At 35.4% G+C, this 22,578-nt stretch overlaps 1 protein-coding gene across 3 annotated transcripts in view; it reads left to right on the top strand.

Annotated features, from left to right (window-relative positions):
- The window catches only part of LOC126075190 (NKG2-C type II integral membrane protein-like), an 80,391-nt gene that overhangs the window by 34,556 nt on the left and 23,257 nt on the right, over positions 1-22,578 (top strand). For 2 of the 3 annotated variants that reach the window (XM_049882492.1, XM_049882491.1), the window contains exon 2: positions 20,932-21,033. In XM_049882492.1, the coding sequence (XP_049738449.1) occupies positions 20,932-21,033 (102 nt within the window). Of the gene's footprint in view, positions 1-20,207; positions 20,273-20,931; positions 21,034-22,578 lie in introns of those variants that run through there. The other variant, XM_049882490.1, reaches the window with a different exon arrangement.

Genomic DNA, 22,578 nt, shown 5'->3' with positions numbered 1-22,578 from the left:
ATATCCCAATTTTTTTATCCATTCAATTGTTAGTTAATTCTGCTGTGTATGTCAAGGTGATGATTTCATCTGTTCTTTTTGTGTTATTTTATTAGTGAGTCATACTTCACTTGCATTCAACTGCCCAGATTTTGCATATACAGTTCAATGATTCTGACAAATGTACTCATCTGTGTATGAACACATAACTGCAGTCAAGACAATATTTCCTTCGTCCCATTAGTACTCACTTTCAGGCTTCTGATTTCCAACATCATAGCAAACATGCTTGCTGAAAGTGAAGAGGACTTGAAGCACTTACTAATGAAGATCAAAGACCACAGCCTTCAGTATGGATTGCACCTCACCATAAAGAAAACAAAAATCCTCACAACTGGTCCAATGAGCAACATCATGATAAACAGAGAAAAGATTGAAGTTGTCAAGGATTTCATTTTACTTGGATCCACAATCAATAGCCATGGAAGCAGCAGTCAAGAAATCAAAACACGCATTGCATTGGGTAAATCCGCTTCAAAGGACCTCTTTAAAGTGTTGAAGAGCAAAGATGTCATCCTGAAGACTGAGAAGAGCCTGACCCAAGCCATGGTATTTTCAATTGCATCATATGCATGTGAAAGCTGGACAATGAATAAGGAAGACTGAAGAAGAGTTGACACCTTTGAACTGTGGTGTTGGCGAAGAATATTAAATATACCACGGACTGCCAGTAGAACGAACAAATCTGTCTTAGAAGAAGTACAACCAGAATGGTCCTTAGAAGCAAGGAGGGCGAGACTGCATCTTACATACTTTGGACATGTTGTCAGGAAGGATCAGTCCCTGGAGAAGGACACCGTGCTTGGCAGAGTACAAGGTCAGTGGAAAAGAGGCAGACTCTCAATGAGGTGGATTGACACAATGGCTGCAACAATGAGCTCAAGCATAACAACGATTGTAAGGATGGCTCAGGACTGGGCAGTGTTTCGTTCTGTTGTGCTTAGGGTCGCTATGAGTTGGAACTGACTCGACGGCACCTAACAACAACAACAAGCTAGTTTTTCTTCTATTAATGCTTCACGTCACAAGTGTGTATGTATTCTACAACTTGTTGATCGATTAATCTGCTTATGGATATTTGAATTGTCTCCAGAATTTTTCTATTGTGAAAAAAACTAATATGAAAAATCTTGTGCAAAAAGCTGTGTGTATGTACATATTCAGTTTTGTGGAATTCAAGTGAAATTGCTGGGTTATAGGTGAAGTGTATGTTTAACTTTAAAATAAAAATATGAGAGAATATTTTCAACATGTTTGCACCATTTTCCACTCCTGAAAATGTTTGAGAGTTTAATGTAATCTAATCCTTGTTTGCACATGGAATTTCTAGGTATCTTTTATTAATTAATTTATTTTTTGAGTGCTCTTTAGTGCTTTCAACAATTTCTTTTTACCAAGATTACAAAATTTATTTACATAGTTATTCATAACATTTTACTATTCATTTTTATGTCAATAATATCTGCAATTGTTGTTGTTGTTATTGTTAGTTACCATCAAGTGACCTCCAGCTAATGGTGACCTTATGGATATACAGCAAAATGTTGCCCAGTCCTGTGCAATCTTCATGTTCTTGAGATTGTAGTTATGTCCTCTTTGTTCATTTCTTTATATAATTTATGCCTTCTCTCTTTGTATTTATCTTTCTGGTTGGAGGTTTATCAATTGAATTAATCTTTCCAAGAAAAATGATTTGGTTTCATTTACTTATTCTGTTTTGCAGTTTTCATTTCATTAATTTACACTATTAGGTTTGGGTATTTTTCCTTCTTTATTTGAGCTTAATTTTCTCTTCTCTTGATGTTGAAGTTAGATCATTTATTTCAGACCTTTTCAATTTTATAAAATAAGTATTTAATGTGGTCAATTTACCTCTTGGCACTGCTTTAACTACAATTCACAAATTTTGATATGAGGTGTTTTCATTTCACTGTATTCTCTGTCTCTCTCTTTTTTTTTTTTTTCTTTTTCCTAATTTCTTTGTGACATTCTCAGAGGCCTCCTGGGCTAGTTAAATTCTTCACATATTCTCTTTTATTATTAATTTCTGGTTATATTGCATGTACTAAAAGAAAATATTTTGTATGATTTCAATTCCTTAAAATCTGCTGACGTTTGTTTTATGGCCCAATGTATGGTCTATGTTGGTGAATACACTATGTGCATGTGAAAACAATATACTTTATTGTGTGTGTGGCATGTTCTATAAATTTCCAACAGGATAAGACGGTTGATAGTGATGTTCAATTCTTCTATTTACTTAATGGTTTTCTGTCTATATGTTCTACTGAGTAGAGAGAGAAGAGTGCTGAAGTCACCAGTAAATACTGTGGACTTGCCTTTTTCACCTTTGACTCTATCAGATCTGCTTTATGTATTTGAAACTTTGATGTTAGGTGCATGCGTATTTAAAACTATTTTGTCCTTTTTGATCAATTGACTCCTTTATCAATATATAATGATTCACTTTGTCTCTTATAATATTCCTTGGTCATTATTACGTTCTTACATAGTGTGTTAAATATTAGGGCTGCTATAACAGAAATACCACAAGTGGATGGCCTTAACAAACAGAAATTGATTCTCTCCCAGTCTAGTAGGCTACAGGTCCAAATTCACAGCATCTGCTCCAGCGGAAGGCTTTCTTTCTCTGTTGGCTCTATAGGAAGGTGCTTGTCAATCTTATCCTGGTTGAGGAGCCTCTTAGTGCAGGGAACTTGAGCCAAAGGATGGGCTATTCTCCTGGCCCTTGTTTCTTGTAGGTACGAGGTACCCCTGTATCCCTGGTCCCTTCTCTCTTTTATATCTTAAAAAAAAGAGTGGATCAAGACAATCCATCTTGTAGTTTGAGTCCTAACCCATTAACATGATTGCAACTAATTCCATCTTATCAATATCATAGAGATAGGGTTTACACATAGGAAAACCACATCAGATGACAAAACGGTAGGCAATCACACAATAGTGGGAATCCTGACCTAGTCAAATGGATGAACATATTTTTTGGGGACACAATTCAATCCATGACACATAGTAATATAGCCACTGAAACTTTTTGTTTTTTGGATTAGTGTTTGTACGGCATAGACTTTCAAGTAAAAAAAAAAAAAAAGAATTAGCTATCAGATCTATATTCATAACCACTCCAAAGAAAAATCATCAAAAAGAAGGCAAGTATTATCAGAATTTGTGTTGAAGATAATTCAAAACCAATTTCAGCTCTATCTTGACAGGGAAGTGCTGGAAGTTTAAGCTGGATTCAGAATTGAATGAGGGATATCATTGTTGATGTCAGATGGATTGTTGCCAAAAGCAGGGAATACTAGAAGGATGTTTACCTGGGTTTTATTGACTATTTAGAGACAATCAGCAGAGTGGATCATAACAAATTATGGTTAACATTATGAAGAACAGAAATTGCAAAACAATTAATTTTGCTCATGCAGGACCTGAACTGGATCAGGAGGCAATATTCAAAGAGAACAAGGGAATACTCTGTGGTTCAAAGTTGGAAAAGGAGTGTGGCAGAGTTGTAGTATCCTTTCACCTTACGTAGTGTATCTTTATGCTGAACAAATTATCTGAGAAGCTGCACCATATGAAAAAAGAAATTCAGCATCAGGATTGGAGAATGACTCATTAACAACCTTGCTTGCCTAAAGTGAAGGGGACTTGAAACACTTACTGAAGAATGTCAAAGACTAACAGCCTTCAGTACTGATTACACTTGAATGTGAAGTACTTGAAAATCCTCAACACTGAAAAAAAAAGCAACATTATGATAAATGTCAAAGAAATGAATGTTTTCAATGATTTTGTTCTACTTGAATCAACTACAAATGCCCGTGGAAGTAGCTGTCAAGAAATCAAACAACATATTGCATTGTACAGATTTGTTGCAAAAGACCTCTTTTAAATTTTAAAATGCAAAGATGTCACTTTGATGACTATGGTGTTCTTGACCAAATATGGTCTTTTCAATTGCTTCAGTATCGTTAACTAGAAATCCAGAAGTGCTATTTATAAACTTGTCAAAGACATATTCAAATTGATACTCTAAGTTTTTCATTTTAACCTCTCTAGTTTAAAACCTTACATGCAAACAATTAAAAGGGGGAAAGTTGAAAAATTTATGCTGAAAGAAACTTTTATGTGAATATAAGTTTCCTAAAGTTACACTAAAGGGAATGGGAAAATCATGAAGTCAAAGGGGTAAACAGAAGATTTGAAAGGGTGACTCAAGAAGACAACGTGTTATAAAGAAATGTGAAAAGATCTGGAGATAGAAAACCAAAATGGAAGAACACACTCAGCATTTCTCGATCTGAAAGAACTGAAAAAAACAAAAAAAAAACTTCAAGCCTCAAGTTGCACTATTGAGGGATTTTGTGGGCAAAATATTGACTGACTCAGGAAGCATCAAAGAAGATGGAAGGGGTACACAGAGTCAGTATACCAAAAAGATTTGGTTGATTTCAACCATTTCAGGAGGTAGCATATGATTAAGAGCCAATGGAATTGAAGGAAGAAGTCCAAGCTGTACTGAAGGCCTTGGCAAAAAACAAACCTCCAGGAATTGAAAGGATACCAATTGAAATGTTTCAACAAATGGATGCAATGCTGGAAGCTTTCAGTTGCCTATGCCAAGAAATTTGGAAGACAGCTGCTTGGTCAAATGACTGGAAGAGATCCAGATTTGTGTCCATTCTGAAAAGGTGATCCAACAGAATGTGGAAATTACTGAACAATAACTTCAGCATCACACGCAAGAAAAATTTTGCTGAAGATAATTAACAAAGGGTTGCAGCACAACATCAACAGGGAACTACCAGAAATTCCAGGCAGGTTCAGAAGAAGACCGATGTTATGGATTGAATTATGTCCCTCCAAAATATGTGTTGTAAATTCTAGCCTCTATGCCTGTGATTATAATCCCATTGAAGAATGAGTTTTCTTTGTTATGTTCATATGGCAGGAGTGTCTTTAGTCAATCTCTTTTGAGATACCAAAGAGATCAAACAAGCAAGTCAGAGAAGCAGAAATGGGGAAAACTGATGCCAAAGCACACAGATATCTTCAAGGAACCAGAAAATAAGCTGAAGAGAAAAGGACTTTCTCCCAGAGCTGACACAGAGAGAAAGCCTTCCACTAGAGCTGGCACCCTGAATTTGGACATCTGGACTCCTAAAATGTGAGAAAATAAATTTCTATTGGGTAAAGCCTCCCATTTGTGCTATTTCTTTTTATAGTTTTTTTTTTTTTTTTTTTTTAGCAGCATTAGATAACTAAGACAATTTGGTATTGAGAAATGAGGGTAATGCTCTAACAAATACTTAAAATGTGAAAGTGGTTTAAGAATTGAGTAATGGGTAGAGACTGAAAGGTTTTTAAGGTGCCTAATAGCAAAAAAGCCTAGATTGCCTTAAGGAATTATCTGTAGAATTATAGATGTCAAAGACAAGTCTAGAGAGGGCTCAGGAGGAAGTGAGCAGAACTATGTAGAAAGTCTCTATCACCTTAGACAATACACATGACACAAGCAACAGAATATTGTTGTAAATGTGCATGTTAAACTTGCTTCTGGTGAGGCTTTAAAGAAAATGATGAACACATGATTAGACAAGAGAGGAAGGGTTATGCTGTTTATGCAGTGACAGAGAACTTGTCTGAATTATGTTCAAATGTTTGGTGGATGGCAGAACTTGTAAGGGATGAACTTGGATATCTAACTGAGGAGAATTCCAAACAAGATTTGAATGGGGTTGGTTGGTTTTTCCTTGCCACTTAGAGTAAAATGTGAGAGGAAAGAGATGGACTTAAAAATGAACTGTGCAAGATGAAAACAGAACTTAAAGATTTGAAAATTCTGTTGTACAAACTAAGGACCCTTATCCTAAGATGTTCATCAAGGATGTGGCCACTCAATCTCTTGTTAAAGAGATTAAGACTGTGACAGGTGGGCCTAACTACCACAGAGTAAAAGCCATCACTGAAAAGGACAGAGAATGAACAAAAGGAAAGCAAGCTGTCTTGTCTCTTGGAATTTTACAGCAAGAAATGGGCCAAAGGAGCTATATTTGTTGCCCTGCAAGAAAAGAAGAAGACCATCCCTAGAGCAGCTCAGACATCAGCAGAACTGTTGGATGTAGCACAGAGTGTGGAGCTCCTGTTAAGACTTACCAGAAGGGTGGGACCACTGTGGCTGTGGGGCTTTCATGCACAAGGGTCGGAAAAATTGGGCCTTCCCGGGGTGAGGGGGTGGGTTACGCCTCAGATGGACAAGGAGAATGGGACCATAAAAAGGCAAAGGTGTAGAGTTGCCATCCCTGTGAGACTGGATGGTGGAGTTGAAGCCTAGGGCTGAGGGGCCACCACCCAGAATCCATAAAGGGTAGCTAATACCTGCAGTGTGGAGGGCAGTGTCCTAGCCCTGGTGGTCCTGGAAAACAGATGATTATTTTCAAGCCTTGAGAGCTAGTGTAAATTGTTCTGCTGGATTTTGGACTTGCTTGCTGTCGGTTATCCCTTCTTTCCTTCCAATTTCTCCCATCTGTCATGAAAATATCAACCTTGTGCTTGTTCTACCATTGTATTTTGGAAGAAGATAATTTGTAATCTAGACTTCACACTTTCACAGAGGAAGAGGAATTTCACCCCAGGATGGACTATGCCTAACATCTCACCCATATTTCATTAAGATGATTCAGAAGGTGAGATTTTGAATTTGGAGGTGATTTAAGACTTTCAGGGTGAATGTGTTTTGCGTGAGGCAAGAATGTGAATTTTGGGGGTCCAAAGGGTGGAATGCTGTTGATTGAATTGTGTCCCCATAAAATATGTGTTGTAAATCTTAGCCTCTATGCCTGTGTTTATAATCCCTTTTGGGAATGGGCTTTCTTTGTTACCTTAGTGAGAAATGATTACCATAGGGTGCATCTTGAGTCAGTCTCTTTTGATATATAAGAGAGATTAAACAAGCAAGCCAGAAAGAAGAGATCTGGAAGACTGATGACAATTCACATGGAGATCTCCTAGGAATCATGTAACAAGCTGAACAGACAAGGACCTTCCCCCAGAACTGATGGGAAGAATCTTCTCCTAGAGCCGGTGTCTTGAATTCAGAATTCTAGTTTGCTAAACTGTTAGAATATAAATTTCTGTTTGTTAAAACCACCCACCTGTGGTATTTCTGTTATAGCAACACTAGATAACTAAGAGACTGTGGAACTAGAGAAATCACTGCTGATGTCAGATGGATCTTGGCTGGAACCAGAGAATACCAGAAAGATGTTTATCTGCGTTTTATTGACCATGCAAAGGCGTTCGACTGTGTGAATCATAACAAATTGTATATAACGTTGTGAAGAACGGGAATTCCAGAAGACTTAATTGTGCTCATGCAGAACCTGTAGTCAGACCAAGAGGCAATCATTTGAAAAAAGAAGGGGATGCTACGTGGTTAAAATCAGGAAAGGTGTAGGTCAGGGTTCTATCCTTTCACCGTACTTGTTTAACCTGTATACTGAGCAAATAATTCAAGAAGCTGGACTATACGAAGTAGAACACACCATCAGGATTGGCGGAAGACTAATTAGCAACCTTTGATATGCAGATGATACAATCTTGCTTGCTTAAGCCAAGAGGGCTGAGGCACTTACTGATGAAGATCAAAGATCACAGCCTTCTGTATAGATTACACCTCAACATAAAAAAAGAAAACAAAAATCCTCACAACTGGACCAATAACCAACATCATGATAAATGGAGAGAAGATTGAAGTTGTAAAGGATTTCATTTTACTTGGATCCACAATCAATGCCAATGGAAGCAGCAGTCAAGATATCAAATGGCATATTACGTTAGGCAAATCTGCTGCAAAAAACCTCTTTCTAAAGTGTTAAAAAGCAAAGATGTCACTTTGAGGACTAAGGTGCCTGACACAGGCCATGATGTTTTCAATCACTTCATGTGCATGAGAAAGCTGGACAATAAGTGAGGAAGCTGGAAGAAGAATTTAGGGTGAATTAAGGTGTCGACAAGGTATATTGACTGCCAGAAGAATGAACACATCTGTGTTGGAAGAAGTACAGCCGGAATGCTCCTTAGAAGCAAGGATGCTGAGACTTCATCTTGCATACTTTGGCTTTGGACACGTTATCAGGAGGGATCAGTAGCTGGAGAATGACATCATGCTTGTTAAAGCAGAGGACAAAGGGAAAAAAGGAAGACCCTAAAGGAGATGGATTGATATTGTGACTCCAGCAATGGGCTCAAGCATAACAACGATTGTGAAGATGGCATAGGACCGGGCAGTGTTTCGTTCTCTTGTAAATACTGTGGCTCCGAGGCCAAACTGACTCCAGGGTTCCTAACAACAACAAAGAACCAAAATCTACATATTTTTTGCTTAGGAGATGTTTTTAGTGATATAGCTTTAAAATGGCCTAATGGAAGATAAATAATCGTCCAAAATGTTTAGCAGTTAGCCTTATGAAATTACAGCACAGCTTCTGGGTTAGATTGTTACTCTTTTGCAGAACCGTCTCAAGATTATTTCATCCCCGTTTCAAATGAATGCTATTAGCTTTTGCAAATATCACTAACTTTTCAAAAAAAAAATGTAATTTTGAGATAATAGTAAACTCACACGCAGTTATAAAAAATAATACAGAAATATTCCGTGTATTCTTCGCACAGTGTCTACAAATGGCAACATCCTGCAGCACTACAGTATAATATCAAAACCAGCACTTAAAACGTTTGCCATTTTATTTAGTTTTTTTTTTTTTTTTGTGGTTGTTTCTTCTGGTAATTTTTTTTTCTTGTTCTTTCTTACCTACTTATGGGTAATTTGAGCATTCTTAGGATTTTATATTATTTATTTACAGTGGTTTTTACTCTTTTTCTTCTTATAGTTTTCTTAGTGATTGATCTGGCTGTTTTGATAAGCAAATGAAACTTTTCAAGGTCTATTGGCATCAATGTTTTACATTTCCAGTAAAGTGTGGAAATTTCACTCCCAGTAAAATCCCTGGTGGCACAGTGGTTAAGCCGTGGGCTGCTATCAGAAAAGCCAGCAGTTCAAACCTACCAGCCACTCTACAGGGAGACAGAAGTGGCAATCTGCTTCTGTAAAGATTTACAGCCTTTGAAACCCTATGGGGCAGTTCTACTCTGTCTTCTAAGGTCACTTTGAGTCGACTCAAGAGCAACAGGATCTTCTCCACTTTTAAACGTTATTGAGTTGGTTAGCAGAACACATCATAATGTTTGTTAAAATCATTAATATGATTCAGAAAACTCATGAGGATAAGAACATTCTATTGTATGTACTTATATTTCTGCTCTTTCCGTTGTTTTTTTTTCCCTCTGATGCTTCAACACTCTTTCTTATTCATTTCTTTTCTTTTTGAAGAACTTTCTTAGTCAGTTGTAATGAGTAGGTTTGCTATTGACAAATTCTTTTAGTTTTCCTGCATGTGAGAATGTATTCATTTCCTCTTCATATTTGAAATTACAGTTTCACTAGGTAGTGGATTCTCTCTATTTCTCTTTCTCATTTGGTATGTGTGTCTATTACTGTCTTTCTAAATTACACCTTATACCAATCCAAAGGAAACTCTGGTGGCTTAGTGGTTTAAGTGCTATGGCTGCTAACCAAGAGGTCAGTAGTTCAAATCTGCCAGGTGCTCCTCAGAAACTCTATGGGGCAGTTCTACTCTGTTCTATAGGGTAGCTATGAGTCAGAATCGATTCGATGGCAGTGGGTTGACAATACAAAAACTGGTAGAATCAGGACTAGTCTAGTTTAAGAAAGATGTGGGGCCCAGAAAAACAAATTTTTTTTCTTCAGTGTCATTTATCTCCTCAGTAGCAGCCCTTTAATTTCCTTTGAAAAACCAATCTCTGAGAAACATAGTAGAAAAATACACATTTTTAGAGGGAAGAATGGAATAGTATCTGGAGACTTACTTAAACCCTTACTATGAGAGTTTTTCACTGGAGAAAGATGTGGCAGTCTGCTTCCGTAAAGATTACAGCCTTGGAAACCCTATGGGGCAGTTCTATTCTGTCCTACAGAGTCCCTGTGAGCGGGAATCGAATCAGTTGCAGTAGGTGTGGCTTTTTTGTTATGCTAGTTCATTGAACCCTGGCAACTATTACGTTACATGAAATTAAACTTTTATTTTTGTAAACCTAGGAGAATAAGACTATTAAGTATTAATACTTAAATAGCTATTTTTGCATGAAAAAGAACTTCAACGTATTTTTAATTTTAGAATCTAGCACTTATATCTTGTTTGAAAATAAAAATGAAGTAAAAGAAAACACTACCTGCATGTTTTAAAGTACTGAAAGTATAATGGCTATTAAAACAGAATTTTTTTTTTTTTTTATGATAGAAGTTTATGGACCTTCTACCTTATTCATGGGTTGGACTCTCTCGTGAAAGCAGTAATTATCCCTGGTTATGGATAAATGGCTCACCTTCCAACCAAAAGTAAGTTTTTCCTGAATCGTATTATATAGAAGAAAAATACAAAAAGAAAAATTTAGATAAGTTATATTAATAAATGTGACTAAATTGAATTATAGGCATGTAGAAAGAAACCGAAAATTAATGACATGAAATGTTGATGTGAATATTAAGAACGAAGTACTCAGTGTTCATAATGATTGTTATTAATATTTTAGAGAAATGTCATTACCTATTTTTATAACAGTCTTCTATTATTGTTGCATGGAAAATGCCATTGTTTTATGGATTACCACACAAAATATAATGGGTTTATGCATTTTTATGCATTTCAGGATAAGAGAGATACCAAATCGTACTTACAACTGTGCTATTGTATACTCATCAAGTCTTCAATCAGCCAGTTGTGGATCTGCAAAAACATACATTTGTAAGCTTGAGACTTTGAGTTAAAACACCTGGCCCTGGAGCCCTTCAGGTATCTTTATATTTTATCAAATGGAAATAACCCCATGATTGCAAAAGTCTTATAATCAATTACATTATTTGTTTAACTGGAAGCTCCACATTGGAACCCTCCTGGACTTTACCCTATGGCCTTCTTCTCTTGGATGATTTTAATCAGCACCCTTTTCTCTAATAAAATATAACTGGGATTATAACAACTTTCTTGTGTTCCTGAGTCTCTATATTGTTAAACATGCTTACTTACCTGTTTGTTTTTGTAACAAAATAAAAATACCTAAATTATTGCAGTTTTATAAGAAATCTGAATATCCGATTTTGTGAGTGCTCAACTTTTTTATTCTTTTGTAAATTATTGGCCGTTTACATTTTGATACAATTTTTAATATCAGCTTAACAGTTTCCACAATGAAGACTCTACTGGGGTTGAGACTTCTTGAATGATGGAGGGTAGATCTCTGTCAATATCCTCTAGAAGGGGAAGAAACTGGCAAGAAATTTTCATACCAACTTTTTCAAGACTCTGGCAATTAAACAAAGGCTTGAGACAATATAGGGAGTATTTAATCAAGAAAAAATGCTGAACCTCAGTAAGAAAGATAGTGTCTGTGGCATTTTAACTTGACCTCATGCCAAACCCCTTCTCCCCAGCTCCACGGTAGCCATGAAAACTATCAGCTATGCCACTACTGAAGAGGAAGACCAAGTTTGGAGCTCTTAAGAGTCCCATAATCACAAAATTGTCGTCCTTTGACCTTTCTCAGTCTCCCTGGAAAACCCCACTCACTGTTCATTGTGGATATTTGACATGGTTCGAGCTAGCTCTGTGGGAAAATTGTTTACTGAAAACAATCAACAGCAATTGTTTCACATTACAGCTACCTGAGGCTGGAATACCAGTTGTGGCCAAAAGAGCCTGATTAAAGATAAAAGGAAGATTTAGGGAACAAGATGTTCAGAGAGCTTTGAAAAGCTCATGAATGTACCTGGGTGTCTAGAAGGCTGTGCCATTGTACAGGGCTGTGTGCATGCTGAGGAAAGATCTCAGAAGGCCCCAATCTCTTCTTGTGATGAAGGCTCAAACAATCGATTTTCAGAGCTCCTTGTTCTAATACGCACATTTAAGTCAATCCGTTTTTCACAAAACATGCTATCGACATTGCAATTTTAGTTTAGTTTATCTCAAAATTATGAGCACTCCTTGTGATCATTCTTTTGACCATACATCAGTTAGCAATATTAAAAGTCATATGAAGATTTAAAAATGTTTATTATTTATGTCTATTCGAGAGTATATTTAAGTTATACTCTCATTAGAGAATTTATAATAAAGGAAATGTTTTACATCTTAATTTAAAATGTGGCTAGTGTGAAAGATGAACTGATTTTTAAAAATTTTATTTATTCTTAATTAATATGAATTTAAATTGAAATAGCTATATTTTGAGAGCCCATATGTAGTGGCTACAGCACAGTTTTACATATTTTGTATTTATATTCTTGGAAATATAAGCATATAATGACTTTTGGGAAATGTAAGTGAATTTCAAAAATATGTGTATTCTGTACATGTAAGTGTGTATGTGTGTGTACGGGTTTATTGTCTAGTTTGTATCCTTTTGTAGCCTTACTCATATATTTGCCTGTTTGATACGTCTAGAGTACTTTTCTTGCTCTACATAGTTAGACAGGAGTTTTTGTAATTTTTAACATATTATTCTTATTAAAATATAAAAAATTACTTATAATTAAAGGATGAATATATTAATAATATAATTAGCACTTTAAATTTTTCAATAGCTGGCATGGTGATGAAGTTCAATATTGTTTAATGTTTTATCCTTTTAAATGATATTTATTTATCAGGGATATCTGAAGAATCAACAATTTATTTTTAAAAAATTATTGCAAGAGTTAAATTAAAAAACTAGAGCCGATGAATCAAGAAGATAATTTTGATGGTGCTGGTTTTTGTGCCACCAACAATAAAGTTGAAAATGTAATAACTCGTGTTAAGTTTAATTAAATAGTTGTTCATAATTGTGTCATAATATTTAGAAATTTTTCCAAAATAAGAGAAATGTATATGTAAAAAAGAGGAATGTGACACCATGAATTAGCAATCTAGTCCAAAAGTGTGATTTCAATATCTAAGATATTCTTAAGATGGCTCAAGTTTTAATAGTTTGTGATGAGAAGGAAACAGGTTTACTGCATGAGTGGTTAAGTCCTCTAGCCCTTAAAATCCTGTAGAATATGAGAACAATTTCTCAAAAGCACTTGAAAAAGGACGATCTATATGACACAAGTAAACATCTTTGTCTTTTAATAAGATTCCATAAATTGACTTCAGAATAACCCAAGTGTGAAACATTCCGGTTCACACTTTAAGTGACAATTGATGAGTCATTTACTTTTTCCACTCTTGCCTCACTCTGAACCCTAACAGGACAATCTGCGAAGAGCACAGATATTGTTTGTTCTTGTCCTGGATTTACGCCTTTAGATTTTTCTTCTTATTTCCCAACCATAGCATGCAACCTTTAGGAGAGAGTAAGCAGGCCTCCTCACTAAAGGATGCATGACTTTCTGGCTGACAGAGGTATGAGTCACTGCTCTGCTGTCTCGCTTCTAGCCCCCTTCGTTCAGTAGAAGAATATAAATGTTCCATATGAAACTGACACAAGAAGAAATTGAACATATGAACCCACTATAATAAGAGATTGAGTTAGTAACTAACAAAACTTCACACAAATAAAACCCCAGACCAAAATGGCTTACTGGGGAGTTCTAAGAAATTTTAAAAAGGATAAATACTCATCCTTACACACTACTATTGAAAAATGGAAGAAAATAAGACACTTCATATCTCCTTCTATGAGGCCAGGGTTATTCTGATACCAAGTCACAAATGTTTTACAAAAAATTTAAATTATAGAAAAATTTATCTTTCAATACAGACTCTAGCCTCTTCAACAAGATACTAGACAACCAAGTAAAGCAACTACACAGATTTTTGTTTATTTTGCTCTGTTTTTCTGATTTTATTGTTTCTGATTCTTTTTTAAATTTTTATTGTGGTCAAATATATGTAATAAAACATCTCAACCATTTTTACATGTACAATTCAGTAACCCTAATTACATTCACCATGTTGGGCAATTGTCATCACAATCTGTTTCCAAATTTTTCATAACCCTGTACTTATTAAACAATACTACCTATTTCCCCCTCCCACCTACCATTGGGAACACCTAGTGAATTTTGGTCTCTGTGCATTTGCATATTCTGGGTATTTAATGCAAATAGAATCATACAATATTTATCCTTTCATGTCTGACTTACTGCACTCAGGATAGTGTCTTCAAGGGTTCATCCATGTCATAGCGTGTATCAGATCTCCGTTTCTCTTTATGGGCTAATAATATTCCATTGTATGAATATACAATACCATTGTATGAATTAACCACTAAGTCATCAGTGCTTTTTATTTCCTTTTTATTTTTTGTAATATATGTGATAATACCTCCATTTGCATTTTGATTAATCATTAGCATATTTTCCCCTTTTTCTTTATAAAAGACAGATTTTAATGTTATATTTTTATGTAAATTCATATGAAATTATGAACATTCTTTGTGATCATTCTTCTCAGTCATGCTTTATTTAGAGATGTATTACTGTAGTAAACACTGTACAATGATTTTCAATTTTTTAAAATTGTTTTCTCTTTTAGGTAATATGTAGTTATAGAATTTGTTGTGAAGCTGAAAATGTTCTCGTCTGAGATTAAATGCAGCTGTTGTTACTGAGGAACTAATTTTTTAATTCTATCTCTTTTTACTTAATTAAAATTTAAATTTGAATAGCCTATTTCAGGGGCCTTTTTGCTAAACTTGGCTAGTGACTACCAAATTGACAGCACAGTTCTTGATTGTTTATAGTTTATTCTTGGAAATATGAGCCTATAACAGTCTCTGGGAAAAGTGCCACGTGAACTTGAAATATATGTGTATTCTATACTTTCATGTAGTGTGTGTGTGTATATAGTAGTTAATTATCTAGTTTAAATCAGTCCATAGTCTTAATAATATATCTGCTACTTTGATAAGTTTGAAATATGTAAATCTCCATTTGTGATTGTTTATTTGTATGCTTCTTTCAATACTTTGTTGAACCTGTGTTCCATATACAAATTTGGAAAGATCATATCCCTAATAATTTGGAAAATCTTTCATTATGAAACATCCCCCATCATTAACAATAGTGCTTCTTGCCTTCTAATATATCACTTTTTTTTACTGAATTGTGTTGCATGCTAGGATGATGAATTTTATATGTCAGCTTGGCTAGGCTATGACGCCCAGTTGTTTGTTTAAACACTAGTCTAGTTGCTGTTGTGATCCAGTTACATGTGATTTATTGAATTAGTAGGCTTTGTGTAAAATAGGTTATCTTTCATTACATGTGTGGACTTCAGTCAATACACTGAAGGCCTGAAGAGAAAAAAGAGAGTGTTCTGCCTGTAGACTCTATAAAAATATTTTGTGATAACTTCTGTAATCTGGACTTTTCTCGTCGCTTCATCTACGAATTTTGTGATGCAAGCCCGCAGGAGTCTCTAGCCTGTTGCCTGACTGATTTTGGATTTGCTAGCCTCCCACAATCAGGTGAGCCAATCCCTTGAATTAAACCTCCCTCTCCATATATATGTCTGTGCGTGTGAGTGTGTGTGTGTGTTTAAATCCCTGGCATTCTCTACAGATAACTACTTGCCTTTTGAGAAAAAGCTTTTGGGCCGTTACTCCGATTTAGCAGAGACTGAACAGTGAACCATGAACCATCAAGTTCCCATGCAACCTGAGAGTTGTTTGACCCACAATGTCATAAAGTTGGACATGCACGATAGCACTCCATTGTCAAATTAAGTGGTAAAACTGAGATAGGGCTTGAGCAGGTCCTAAATATACAAGTAAGTTCACGATGAAATGGCCCAAATGCCCATGGTCCCCACTCCTGCTACATTACCTACCTTCTTTTTTCCCCCCGGCCTGCACATATGGCCTGGGGGCTGGAAGCACGGTAAAATAAATGCAAGTACTTAGCTTTTGCTGAGAGCGCCATTCTCTGGTTCTGGAGGCGTGAGTAGACTGTGCAGCTCACTGTCTCTCCCTGAGGATAATGCATCCCAAACACTACCACCAGCCCTGTCACAGTCACTCCAGGGGATTGTGCTTGAGGGGCTAGGCCTAGCAACTCCTAGCAGCTTCAGAACTACCTCTCCCTTCCCCTGCGGCTCAGTCCGATTTCCTATCTTTGTGTTTGATGTTCAGGGCTCACAGTTTGTCATATATATAATCATTTCATTTGTTTTTTGGGGTCTTTGTTGGAAGAGGGGTCACTGGAAGCATTTGACTAGTCTGCCGTCTTGCCCCTGCATCCTAGATTTTTTGTTTTTTTAGTTGCCTTAGGGAGTCACAGCTTCCTGTGAGGGTCAATATCTGTATGGCAACTTATCCAAATGTATTTTTTTTCCTGAAAGAAACCCGTAATCATTTCTAAAGGAGCCCTGGTGGTACAATGGTTAAGCTCTTGAGTGTTAACTGGAAGGTCAGTGGTTCTAAACCATCAGCTGCTCCGGAGGAGAAAAGACCTGGTGATCTGCTCTCATAAAGATTAAATGATCTCCTCTCATAAAGATTATAGCCTAGGAAACCGTATAGGGCAGTTTGACTCTGTCATATAGGTCACTGTGAGTTGGAATTTCCTTGATGGCACACAAAACAATAATTTCTAAGTCATTTAACTTGTAAAAAATTTCAAATATATTTTAAGTAATTCTCTGTAGGGAATTCTATTTCCTTTATGAGGATATGTAAATACTTAAAAGTCTGTTTCCCTTATAATCGCACATGGAAATAGTATTCTCCATAAATGTATATGTAAAAGAATGAATGTTTTCCTTTTAAGAGTGTCTTCTGGAAAATACCTTCTTTTTTAAAAATCAATTTTATCTTTTTTTGGTGGCAATACACACAACCAAACATACATCCATTCACAGTTTCTACATGCGCAGTTCAGTAGCATTGCTTACATACCTTCACATTGTGTCATGATTCTTACCCTCTCTACCCATATTGCTTCATCACCATTAATTTAAGCTCTCTGTCCCTTAAAGTTGTCATTTGTGCTTTAGATTGTTGTCAGGTTAAGCTCATATAAACAATTGTTTATAAGAGCACTATGCTCAAGGCAAACTGTTTTATTAATTAATTGGGCTAAACCATTGTTCAGTTTAACAATGGCTTCATGGGATACTTTTGGTTCCGGGTTTAAAGATTGTTTCTAGGCATTTGTTTCCAGCGTTCCCACAGTCTCAATGAATCCAGTTAGTAGTCTGGTTTCCATGTGAGTTTAAAGTTTTGTTCCATGGTTTTCCTCCTTTTGATCAGGATTCATCTGTTGGGTCCTTGATCAAAATATTCAATAAAGGTGTCAGTTTAAGGACTAAGGAGTGCCTGACCCAAGCCAAGGTGTTTTCGAATGCCTCATGTGCATGTGAAAATGGGACAATGAATAAGGAAGACCCAAGAATTGGTGCCTTTGAATTGCAGTGTTGGCAAAGAATGTTGAATTTACCATGCACTGCGAAAAGAACAAACAACGCTATCTTGAAAGAAGTACAGCCAGAATGCTGCTCCTTAGAAGCGAGGATGGTGAGACTTCATCTCACATACTTTGAACATGCTATCAGAAGGAATCAGTCCCTAGAGAAAGACATCATGCTTGGTAAAGGAGAGGGTCAGTGAAAAAGAGGAAGCTCCTCAAGGAGTTGGACTGCCACAGTGGCTGCAACAATGGGCTCAAACATAGCAATGATCATGAGGTTGGACCAGGACCAATCAGTATTTCCTTCTGTTGTACACAGGGTTGCTATGAGTTGAAACCAACTTGACAGCCCCTAACAACAACAACAACATTTGCCATTTATATATTTCCTATAGTTAAGTGTCTATTCAAATATTTTGTTCATTTTTCATCAGGTTTCTGTCTTCCTTTATTTGTTGTAAAAGTTCTTCTATATGCTAACTATAAGTCCTTTGTGATATTTTGCTACTATTTTCTCCCAGGTTGTGGCTTTACTTTTCATTCTAACCATATCTGTTCTAAAGGAGAGTTGTTGATGTTTTCATTTAGATTTTGATTTAATCATTGTTTCTTTCAATGTTTTCACCTTCCTGCTATTAACAAAAAGCACTAGTTAGAATATTTATTGGTATTAGAGAGAAAACTAATATTGATAAAACCAGATGAGAATATCTTGCTTTCTTTTGATGATTCCTGAAGCAGCCAAAAGTAAACTATGTGATGCAGAGCTCAGGGGAGAATATTGTGGAGATTTGTTAAGCTGCCTCTATAGTGTCTCTATGAGTCGAAATCGACTCGGTGGCAGTGGGTTTTTTTTTTTTTTGGTTTATACCTTGAGTAAGAGCGGTAGTGGGAGAATAATGGTTTGAAGGAATATACTGTGTTATAAAGCAGAGAGAGATTCTATAGAAAAGCAGCTTGAAATAAATCAAACAGATAGATTGCAAGAAAGATAAGAATTCAGAAAAGCCCCTAATGCAGTGAAGGTCTTGTTTTGCAAAACTTCTTCCTTTCCCATATTTTTTTAGAGGAGATAAAGTGTTTACTTTTTGCTTAAGCTTGTTTTCAAAAGTATCCTATCTGTTCAAAAACTATTTTCTATAATTAACGAATAACTAAATAATGTAATGAGTGTTATTTAATCGATCTCTTGCTAGGTTTATATTGAACTAATTTTATTTATATTGTCACAGTGGTTAAGGTTAGGCTCTGACCCAAAAGGTCAGCAGTTCAAATCCACTAGCTGCTCCTTGGGAACCCTTTGGGGCAGTTCTACTCTGTCCTACAGGGTCACTATGAGTCAGAATTGACTCAAGGGCAATGGGTATACCCTTCGTACAGAATACCAAAAACAAAAACAAAAAAAACCCAAACCATTGCTGTCGATTCCTACTCCTAAAAAAAAAAAAAAACTCCTAGCGACCCTATAATACAGAGTAGAACTGCTCTATAGGGTTTCCAATGAGTGTCTGGGAGATTCCAACTGCCGACCTTTTGGTTAGCAGCTGTAGCTGTTAACCACTGCTCCACCAGGTTTCCTCCCAGAGAATACGTAGTTATAATTATTGCACTCTTACAATTTTTTTTAAATTTGTATAAAATTTTATTCATTCTTGTTAACTATGTCTTAAGAGATCTTTCTTTTTAAGAATTTCTTAAGATACAGTCAGCTAATGAAGAAAATTTAATGTACAACTTTTCATAATTATAACAGTGAAAAAAGAAAAAATTTATTTGTGAAGAAGGATGGTTTTGTATCAGCAAATATTAAGTAGCAAAAGTTGCAGTTGCTCAGGATGACCTGTAAAACAATATTAATTACCTTCTGGTAATAATTTTATTGAATTAATGTTTGTGTACATTAACCAAACAAACAAACAAAAAAAAAACCCAGTGCCATTGAGTCAATTCCGACTTATAGCGACCCTATAGGACAGAATAGAACTGCCGCATAGAGTTTCCAAGGAGCACCTGGCAAATTCGAACTGACGAACCTTTGGTTAGCAGCCGTAGCACTTAACCACTAGGCCACCAAGGTTTCCATGCACATTAACAGGAATGGCCATAATATTGGCATATAAATGTATATAATGATTATAAGGTACATAAAAGGTCAAGCTTTCACAACCTAATCCTATACAAGCTCGTGGTTGTGAGGATCTTTTTAACATGTTCTAGGCTTTAGCATTGATAGTTGAGAGGCAAGCAACTTGACTGTATCATTGGACAAAATCTTCTTTCTCTAAAATTACTTATTCCGTGAAGACAAACATTTGAAATAAAATGATCTATGTGAAATATTATTATCAACAGTAACCAAAAGTCTCTGTTTGAGGTAGGAGTTGAGTTAAATTTGCTTCACAATTTTCGAAGTGTGATAATTTCCTGTTAAAATCTTAAGTGAAACTTTGCTCAGCATGCGGTTTTTTTTTTTTTTTTTCCTTCTATTTTCAGATTCCTTTACATACTCAATAGCAGTCTGAAAGAAGCAGATTTTTAAAATGCCTCTTTAGGATAACTAAAGGATAATTTGAATTCATTATCTTAGTATCTTTTGATATCCCAGTTATCACTGAGTTTTGGTCATCACAGATATACAGCCTTCCCCTTAGAAGCACCACATGGCCATCAGGCTAACATCAGGTAAGTGTAATTTCATTACATCTATTTTTTACTTGAAATCATTTAATGATCTATTTTAAATGTAATAAAGCAGGCAAAAATTTTAGTATAAATACACAATTAATTCAAAGTGGGTAATTGAAACATCCATGCACATAATTTTGAGACAATAACAAAGTTCACATGTGTTAGAAGATTTTTTATAAAAGGCTCAAATTATTGTCCTTAAATAATTAAAGAAGTGCATAAAAATACAGTAAAGTTTATTCATGACTCTAGCTTTAAGTGAAATCATGCAATAAAAAATTTTGAAAATGAATCATTTATCTAGAATTTTCCTATGGTTTAAGGTCTTTAAAAAATATGACCTGCTCTTTAACTTTTTTTTAATGTATAATGGTATTATCCATTGAACGATTTCAGGTAAATGACCTCATACACTTCTTGAATATGCTGAATAGGCAGAAATATTGTGATAGGTAACATGTGTAAGATTTTTTCTTAAAAAAAAAGTGACTTGTTTCTTGGGACAACTATTTCAATTATTTTGGGTGTTCTTGAGACATCACGAATACGGTGAGTTTTCGTGTATATGGGTTTTTTTTGTACACAATCACATACAACGCATTGGCTCCAACAGCCTTAAATCTTCCACAGTTTCTCCGTTTCTATCTCTGTAGATTCTCCGTTGCCTCCATGGAGACTCACTGCTGAGATCCTGGGAATTATCTTTCTTAAATTAGTGTTCATAGTGATTATCGTAACAGTTCTCAATTTTCCTGGTAAGTAAGTCTATGCGAAAATGAACAGAAGAAAACTGTTAATAGAATAAGAACCTGAAATCCTCTCTCCTCTTAGTATTACAGCAAATTGTTCTCTTTTTTGTGTGAGTATTTATAATCTTAAACTTAGTAAATATAAAAAAGAAACCTGATAATGTGGAATTATTATGGAAGAAGTATTCTAAATTAATAAAAATTATCCATGATATTATGTAAGTATTCTGATTGCTTCCATGTATGTGCTGAAAAAAAGATCTGATATAATATTCTGAGGACTTGGTTTAACAGACGAATAAAATAATTATAAATGACAGATGAATGAAGAAAAGGTTAAGCCGTAATCTGGCATCTGATAGAAGAGCTGTTGTTTTGGTTGTTGCTGCTGCTTATGTTAGGTTATAAAGGCTTTTACAATTAGGTTTCCTTGGTTTTTTTAAAAAAAAAATCTTAATATTTATCAGTATTAGTATAGCCACTGAAGGAATTACTACAAATTCAAAAAAAAACTTCATCTTCCTGGTTGTATAATTATAATCTTGCTGAGTTACTTTCATTCCTATAGCAACTTCAATCCAGGAACAAAAAAATTCTTCTCCAATAAGAACTGAGGGATAGGTAATGCCTCTAAAAGTTTTTCTTTTTTGTGGTTTGAACATTTTCCATTTGTTTTTAGAAGTAAAAAGAGATTGTTGGGAAAATTACCTAATAAAGGATGAATGATGTATTTTCACAAATGATCAGGATCTAAAGTTTAAACCTTGTAATCAGTGAATAAAAAACCAAAACCAAACCCCTTGTCATTCAGTTGATTCCGACTCATAGCGACCGTATAGGACAGCGTGGGGCTGGTCCATAGGGTTTCTAAGGAGTGCCTGGTGGATTCTAACTGTCGACCTTTTGTTTAGCAGCCAAACTTTTACCCATCAGGGTTTCCAATCAGTGCATAGAAGTATTAGTGATTAGCGGTAAAAAATATTTTTTTAAACAACAGATATCCTTTTTTCCTAGTGGGATGCTATGATATGCGACACTGCTGTATCTTTCTAATTAAATGATGTTATTACTTTTTTTTTTGGAATTTTTTAAGCATTTGAAATTCACATATATGTACCAGTAGTGGAATAAGAGTTAGATAAATATTTTTTTCTTACTTTTCACTTGTGTGTGTTTGAGTGTCTCTGCATACATATGCAAGTGTGTTCAAGATGTGGTTTACCTACAGCAATTGTTATCTCTCAGAAATGTCTATCAGAAAATAAAGAAGGGAATATACATAAGGTAGGAATTGGAAAAGCAGTGCTACAACACAAAAATAAGACAAAATAATATAGAAGATGTTATGGATGGAATTGTGTCTTCCAAAAATATGTGTCATAAATCCTAACGTCTATGCCTGTGGTCATAATCCCATTTAGGAATGGGTTGTTTGTTATGTTCACGAGACATGATTAGTGTAAGGTGTATCATGAGTCAGTCTCTTTTGAGATATAAAAGAAATTAAACAAACAAGTAGAGAAGCGGAGATGGGAAAAGAAAGAAACCAAG

Source organism: Elephas maximus, chromosome 4, assembly GCF_024166365.1.
Source record: "Elephas maximus indicus isolate mEleMax1 chromosome 4, mEleMax1 primary haplotype, whole genome shotgun sequence".
Taxonomy (NCBI): Eukaryota; Metazoa; Chordata; class Mammalia; order Proboscidea; family Elephantidae; genus Elephas; species Elephas maximus.
Note: the sequence above shows the minus strand (reverse complement) of the source record. Positions and strands in the feature narration are given on the sequence as shown.